Source organism: Gastrolobium bilobum, unplaced genomic scaffold, assembly GCF_033153095.1.
Source record: "Gastrolobium bilobum isolate Gb01-03AN ecotype WA unplaced genomic scaffold, APGP_CSIRO_Gbil_v1 utg19495, whole genome shotgun sequence".
Classification (NCBI taxonomy): domain Eukaryota; kingdom Viridiplantae; phylum Streptophyta; class Magnoliopsida; order Fabales; family Fabaceae; genus Gastrolobium; species Gastrolobium bilobum.
The window spans coordinates 539,444-547,270 of record NW_026898451.1 but is presented as its reverse complement, the minus strand read 5'-3'; the positions used below and the strand labels follow the sequence as shown (position 1 = coordinate 547,270).

Genomic DNA, 7,827 nt, shown 5'->3' with positions numbered 1-7,827 from the left:
CCACAGAGATGCATAGCCAGATGCCTACACAGATGTCGACGCAGATGTCGACACACATGTCTCCACATATGCCTATGCAGTTTCCCGTACAGATGCCTATGCATATGTCATTTGGTTTAGATCCTCACTTGCCTCCACCTTCTCAAACACAGTTTCCTGCCTCATATCAGTGGATGAGCACCCAGTTTGATCAGAGTGCGCGACCTCCAACATTGGCAGGGTTCAGTGGCTATCAGCCGGTACATGGATTGTCAGCATTCGGTGCCTATCACGGGGGCCAGTGTAGTAGTGTCGCTGCAGGAGGGTACGGTCATGGGGAAACATCGCGTTCGTCTCGCAGTCAACATCAATCAGGACAGGACACCCAGGACACGCAGGACGATTTTCTACAGGCAGCAGCAGAGGATTTCGATATTAGGCACGATCCTGATGCAGAGAGAGTGGGTGGTGTCATTCGCAGGAACCCTGAACGTGATGCACGTTCCAGACCATGGCCTACTTATACTCCACCATCATAGCATGTGAATCCCTATCTATGCATTTGAGATGTGTTTATGGATGACTGTACTTATGCATTACTATATATTACTGATTTCTTTGGTTCATGTGTGGTTTCATCTTTAGTTCGGTACACTGCTTTTATGTGGGAAATGATATTTCCAATATGGACATGGTTGAAATGTATTTCGACTGTTATTTTCTGTATTTCAGGTACACTAGGTTTTAAAGTGTGGGATGCGATTCCCTGGATTGTCCATTTTCTGTTGTTATGCTGTCCGAATTTCGCCCGTTTCCTGGTTACTATTACGTTGTCATGGGTGTAAGTGGTTAAGTAGTTTCATAAACTCAAAGCACGATTTTCTAATAAAATATTGCCAACATTACAACACATTAATTTGATATGCGTCTTGTAGGACATGCACGCCTATTATGTCCGGCTATCTTACATATACTGCATTTAGTTTGGCTAGAACTTGGTTGGTCCTCAAGTTCGTCCATTTCATTGCGAATACGTGTAGATTTAGGACGCCCCTGTCCACGCATCATTGAGACATCAGGAACAAGCTTTGGTCCGGGATGTGGGGGAATTCCATCTTCACTACCAATCGGCAGAAATGGAGAAGAGTAGACACGCATAATGGAGTTTACAGAGAACACCGGATCCACGTATTGCTCAACATCAAGGGCTACCTTCTTACATGATGCAATAACATGGCTACACGGAATTTTGAATGCTTGAAACTTACCACATTGGCATTTTCCATCATTGAGGTTAACCCAAAATGTATCTCCTTGGTCATCGACTTCAAATGAGGTGCGCGCCACGTTATACTCCCGAACACGCATCGATGTAGCCCTCTCACTGTTCTTTGTCATCGCTTCTGAAATAGTTTTTGAGAAACGCTTTCCAATCTCAACATCTGTCTGTGCTTTACACCCTCTTTTAAAAAAGTAACGTGCAAGTCGACTATATGTGCATTTTACCAAAGAAGTTATTGGCATGTTCCTCGCTCCCTTGAAAACCCTGTTCACTGATTCAGACAAGTTAGTTGTCATGTGACCATATCTTCGTCCACACTCGTCGTAACTCCGAGTCCATTTCTCCTTTGGAACAGCCTCAATCCACGCAGCGACCTCTGGACTAATGCTGCAGAACTCGGCATACGCAGCATCAAAGTAGTCTTTATTTGCAATATATCCTGCAAGAAAAAACACACTATAATATACAAACGGACCCAATCGACAAAGGATATACAACATTTTATGTAACTAGTTTGCATATATAACCTAGCTTCTTTAGAAAACCCTTCATGTATTGATCCTTGAATCGTGTATTAAAATTGCTCCCTACATGACGAAGGCAAAACACATGGTATGCATTAGGAGGTTGCCATCCAATGTCTGGATTGGCCACTGCTGATAAAATGCTTTTGTGTCGATCCGAAATAAGGCTTATACCAGTCTTATTGGTTACATGCATTCGGATGGATGCCAAAAAATATTCCCATGCATCTTTTGTTTCACTTTCAACGACCGCAAATGCAATTGGCAAGACCTCATTGTTTCCATCTTGCGCTGTGGCGATCAATAATGTCCCTTTATATTTACCGTACAGATGCGTACCATCGACCTGTATGACTGGTTTACACCATTTAAACGCCTCCCGACATTGACCGAAAGTCCAGAAAACACGTTGAAAAACCCTGGACCCGGTAATAACTTGTCCATTCATGACACACGGTCTATGTTGAATATGGTAAACTGACCTCGGAGAAAAATTCAACATGTGTGCGAACCATCTTGGCAGGAACGCGTATGACTCGTCCCAATCTCCGTAAATCTTAGCAATTGCTTTCTGCTTTCCCATCCACGCCTTCCTGTAAGAAACATTATATCCAAAAAGGGCAGTAACCCGTTCTTGTATCAAGATAACGGCCACCGACGGCGAAGCCTTCACCATGTCTGCATACAGATATAGAGCATATTTGTAATTAGTAATAATATCGGCCTTCACATGATAAACTCATAAATTGTCCCAGTACGATAACTTCAACAATGTATAGTACCTAGAATGGCCTCAGATATAAAATGTGAATCAAGTTGTTTGTGATCTTGAGAAAGGGTTGTGCTGACACAAGAATGTTTTCCAACCCATTTACTGACTACCCAGCTGTTGCTATTCTTCGGTTTAATTGCCCTTACTCGCCAATTGCAGCCTTCTTCATGCTTATGGCATTTCATAGACAACTTCGTGGTTGTACTTTCAACCACTACACCTTCTTGATGCTCATTCATGCAGTAATGTTTTATAGCAGCTTGAACATCGCTCTTTGACCGAAACTCTTGTTTCACATACATTTCGTCTCCTCTTGTCCACGGACCACGACCTAAGCCTTCAACATCCAGTATGTCTTCGTTCGGATAATCAAAATTAACAGCCTCATAGTGTGGGATGTCATCCCAAAATGGTGTCATATCTACAAAAAAATACAAAAACAAATTTGCCAAATATTAAAGTGATTATATAAAAAATTAATCATACAAGACGATACAAGACGTTCAATGGCTAACCTGATGATGATGGAATAACCGGATTATTGGACGTAGGGATAACAGTCTCCTGTGATATGGGATTATCATGATGTTCATCATCACCTCCATCACTATCATTCTGATCATGGTCATTTTCCAGTAGAGTGTCTTCATCTTCCTCCTCCTCTTCATTGTCAGGTTCAACATCTACCATATAGTCGCTTTCATCTCCACTTGCAATAGTTGATTGTGTGGGCTGGGGTTCCGATGATGACGGCATTTGTGTCTGACTGTTAAGGTCCAACCCACGTGTCGGTATTGACATGTCGTCTGATGTCTCAATATCGACATATAACTCAACAAATTGAGATGTAGTAGAGTTTTGGACAAATGTTCCAAGAAAAATGTCAATGTCCTCATCATCAGTTATTTCTAAACCTGCATATTTTCGATTACCACATGGGACTCGACCCGTGACTGAAGAAATTACCTGATTTTGTTGCAACTTCAACTTCTAACGAATCTTCTGAAGTAGATCTTCAATGGACAAGCCTCGGACAATATACATTGCTCTTTTTTCCCCTTTGAATCTCAACCCGCCTACACTGTTAATTTTAGAACCATTATAATATACAAAAGACCGATATTGTTCCATTGTACTGTGTATTTATGCAAATAACACAAAAGGAGATCTGATGAAAGTAGAGATTAAAAAAAAGTAAATACAAACATTAAATACGCATTACAACAACTCATACAAAAAAAATTACGACATTACAGCAAGGTCATACAACAAAATTTTAACACTACAAGCAAAGCAACTGATACAAACAAAATTACTAGAAGTCAAGAACCCGTCAGTCAAAATCATATACAAAAATAGCAAGCATCCCGAACTTTCAAAATGTCCCATACTAAGTAACACCGGAAGACCCTATATATAACCAGGCAAATATTTCCGTAAGTGTCAGTGGCGAGATTAATTTTGTAGTGTACGGGACGCTACCCCACGAGTATCGCGTGGGGGGATGCAGAAGGACAACGTAAACCGTCAACCAAGGTGGCGAGAGTAGGTACGTGGCTGGAACACGTCACATTACCTGGCGGAGCTTTTGTACACGTGGCATAGTCTCGCCAACTGATATGGCGGGACTCAAATAAGTCAGGGCAGCTGGCGGGATTCATGCAGACAATCCTATGTGGCTGCTGATCACGTCGTTGTATGTGGCGGGACTGGTCACGCCAGTCAACCCTACGTGTTTGACTGCTCTACTCTCGTCATTCTTTACAGATGTGTCTCAGCGCGGAGATTCTTTTGAAAATTAACACTAGTACGGAATTTTTGCCGAAATAGGTGACATTGGGCTAAAAGTGTGGACGCAAAGGCCAAACATAAAAAAACCCTAAGCATTGAAAAGACAACCGGCTTATAAGAATTAATAAACATTCATATGGAGATTGATTACCAAGAAGGTAAGAAAAACAGCGGTTAACACACTAACAGTCCAAAAAGAAATATGAACCCTAGACTGAAAATATAAAGCCCTGGCCACAGATCATAATGAATTTTGCAACAATCATATGATAGTTGATAGTTCAACACAGAATCATATGGAGATGGCTTTTAGTGAATTTTTTTTTTTTTTTTAAATTAAATTAAATACTGAAAAATTTATCCTCTGAAAATTATTAAAGCATTTCTTTGCAATAGATATATGTATATTGTAACATCCAAAATTGACACTTGATCTTGAAGTTGAATATATTCATGTTTCAACTAGAATATCTACAATTCCAAACTGAGTTACTGCGTAACAGCAGATGATATAAGCTATTCTACGGGAATATATTACATCATAATCAACTGGGGCATCAACTCCTACTACTAAAGAGGTTTTTAGAACAAAGTTCCCTATCAAAATCCACCATGTGAATATTTTAACTTTCTCTCATTCAAAAAACTATTCAGGTGACTATCAGAGCAAAAGGAGCTCCAGAAATTCTCAGAAAAGATGATTCACTTGCTTGTCCAAGGGAAAATCTACCCAAGGATTTATCAGAATTCCATGTTTGATTGAAACCTGACCACTTCATTCGCATGAAGCTGCTCTTCCTCCACGGACCCATATGCATTTTCTTCTCCTTCATTGATTTCTTTGCAGCACCACATATAACTCGAACAATGGAAGTTAAGTGATCTGGCTTCCCAACAAAAAATTCAGGCAAACAGGACACAAGTTTCTGGTATTCTTCACCTGCTTTTGCAATCTCAAACTGATCCCTGAATTCCAATTCAATCAGAAATGAGATCTGCTTCTTCCTTTTTAATGTGCTTGCAACCACTTCGATATACTCGTGAGAGCCTAAAATACAAAAGCAACAAATGGAACATAATTAAATTAGGCTTTCTAGTAAAATAAAGAGAAATATCTATTTACAAATTTTTTTACAAAGTACTTCATGTCTGATCGGTTATAGTCATATAGTTTTGATTAAGATAATGTAGTTTGTAAACAATTTTTTTATAAATATAACATTCTCCTTAAAATAATGTTATGTTTTGATATATAAATTTTGTTATATGCGTGATTGGTGAGCATAAATTTGGTATATAAGCACCTCCTAGAAACTTTTTTGTGGCTCCCCATTTTGATATGCAAAGGTTGGTTCTGAATCCTTTGTCGCTGAGCTCATCAACCACACGTCTTCTCAAACAGGTGGTGCAATGGGAAGAGTTAGGCTTCAAGCAGCTGCAAAATTCTGAAGCTTTGACCTCTTTTATTATTTGACCAGCCTCTTGTCTCAATTTCAATCCCTTTAAATGGTACCGCTCCAAAATTTCCTAAAAGCAAAACAACATATAAATAGTTTTGCTTTTAAGACATTGGAATTATCACTTGAGTCAAGCCTAGATGACTGAAAACATGCACCACGTTTAGTGAAGAAAAATCCATTTCAAAATCAAGTGCATAGATGCTAGTGGACAAATGATAATTCTTTATCTTTTTTTCTTTTTTTTTTGAATCATGTCGGGTGTAATTCTTTATCTTTCTAAGTAGTTCAAAATATCCTTTTCCTTTTGTCCTTTATTGTATAGTTTTTAAAATTTTGTATCACGTTCTTCATATGTTGTTTCGAGTAAATGGCTGTTTCAAAAATTCCATTGTGGAATAAAAATATCTAAGAATATCCTAAATGGAATATTCCAATTCTACAGTATCAATTAGTTTAATTTGGAAGTTGTCGGATATGAATTTTATTTAAAGCAGATAAAATGAAAGGCTCTCATCATAATTTACTTTCATTTTGTTATGGAAGGCTCTGAATCACCACAATCAACGTGTGGTGCAACTATAGTAAGTTGTCACTCGCCAATAAAATAAACCGAAAAGAAAACATATATTCCACCAATTAATTTTTGGTAACGCTATTCTATCAATTAATTGACACTACCGGTAAAAGGACAAAAAATCAAGACCACTCATCTCAATCAGATATTTCGGAACCCCTTATAAAATGAGAAAAAGCAATAATTTATTTTGTATTTAAAGAATTCATTTTTATGGCTATTTTGTCCTACAACAGCCGTGAGTTCGAATTCGTTGAGGACTTTATTAATGGATGATATATAATTCTTCCCAAAAATTTTTAAAGAATTAGGAGCCCTATTCTGACCCTGATGAGATACCGATGTCTAACTCCATCTAAATTTTTTATTTTCAAAAAAAAATTCACCATTTTCTATTTTTAGCTAGCCATGTTTGAGAATAGGAACAAGAATTGTACCAAGTTTATCACTTTGTTTAATTGAAATCCAACTAATCGGCCATGAGTTTGTAATTTATGCGACTTAATTCAACAAACGAACTTGATATAATAGGTACCATTTCTCTTACTTTGAAGAATTTTATGTAACAAAAAGCTAAGAACTACTCAGCTAAAATTAGATCATTCAAGAGAGATGGGAAACCTAGCTAATCGGAATATTAATTTGGATTGAAGATGCAGATTGTAAAAGAATTTATTTAATGTTCTATCCTTAAATCAAGCTTGTGTTAATTAGAAGAAATTACAAAACACTTTTGGCCAATATATGAAATGCCCCCAGAACCTTAATTGGCTCTATTTTGTTTTGTATTTGTTAAAGCATAAAACAAAACGAGTTTTTGATATGAATGATGAAGAGGGTATTATTATTATTATATATGTAAAGAGTAATACCTGAAGCAGTGCCATCTGAGATTCCCAATACAAAGTCTTCTCTGGTGGGTCATCAGAGTCGCTGCTGCTATTTTCGTAGCACCAAAGGTCATCCAGAGAGCGATCTAACTGATCTGATTCGTTGGAATAATGTTCATGCATGAACACACACACTTTTTCTTCAAGGCTGTCCATGCCTTTCTTCTATCTTCAACAAGACAATGATTGCTGTCTTTGTTATTCGTTTCGAAAGACAACGGAAGAATGAAAGAAAGAAAGTTTGAAAATGGTGGAAGAAGAGAAACAAAGCGCTCTTCTTACAACAAAATGAACGTATGATGGACGTATATATAGGATTTGTCATGTCCGATGTATAGCACGTGGGAAATCAAATGATAGACGCGAGGTTAGGTTAATCGGCTTAAATGGGCCGTGCTATGTTAAACTTCGGTCCAAATAAATTAGGTTCGTAAATTTTTTTTAACATAATTTGACATTTTTGTTTTTTTGGAGTAATTATTTCTTTAAGGTGAGTTGATTCTCTCCAATATTTTTACAAGTTTCGACTTTTTGAAATGGATATAAGACTAATTC

General features: G+C 37.8%; 2 protein-coding genes across 2 annotated transcripts; both read right to left on the bottom strand.

The window, feature by feature from the left end:
• Positions 1 to 891: 891 nt before the first annotated feature.
• LOC133316419 (uncharacterized) lies at positions 892 to 3,313 on the bottom strand. Its single transcript, XM_061518166.1, has 4 exons — positions 3,073 to 3,313; positions 2,568 to 2,978; positions 1,789 to 2,463; positions 892 to 1,700 (listed from the first exon to the last, which is right to left on the bottom strand). Exons 1-4 carry the CDS (start codon positions 3,311 to 3,313, stop codon positions 892 to 894), a joined length of 2,136 nt encoding a protein of 711 aa, XP_061374150.1.
• Positions 3,314 to 4,806: 1,493 nt separating this feature from the next.
• On the bottom strand, positions 4,807 to 7,536 carry LOC133316433 (uncharacterized). Its single transcript, XM_061518181.1, has 3 exons — positions 7,255 to 7,536; positions 5,653 to 5,875; positions 4,807 to 5,396 (listed from the first exon to the last, which is right to left on the bottom strand). The coding sequence occupies exons 1-3, from the start codon at positions 7,426 to 7,428 to the stop codon at positions 4,999 to 5,001; spliced, it is 795 nt and encodes a 264-aa protein (XP_061374165.1). The 5' UTR covers positions 7,429 to 7,536; the 3' UTR covers positions 4,807 to 4,998.
• Between the last annotated feature and the right edge of the window lie 291 nt (positions 7,537 to 7,827).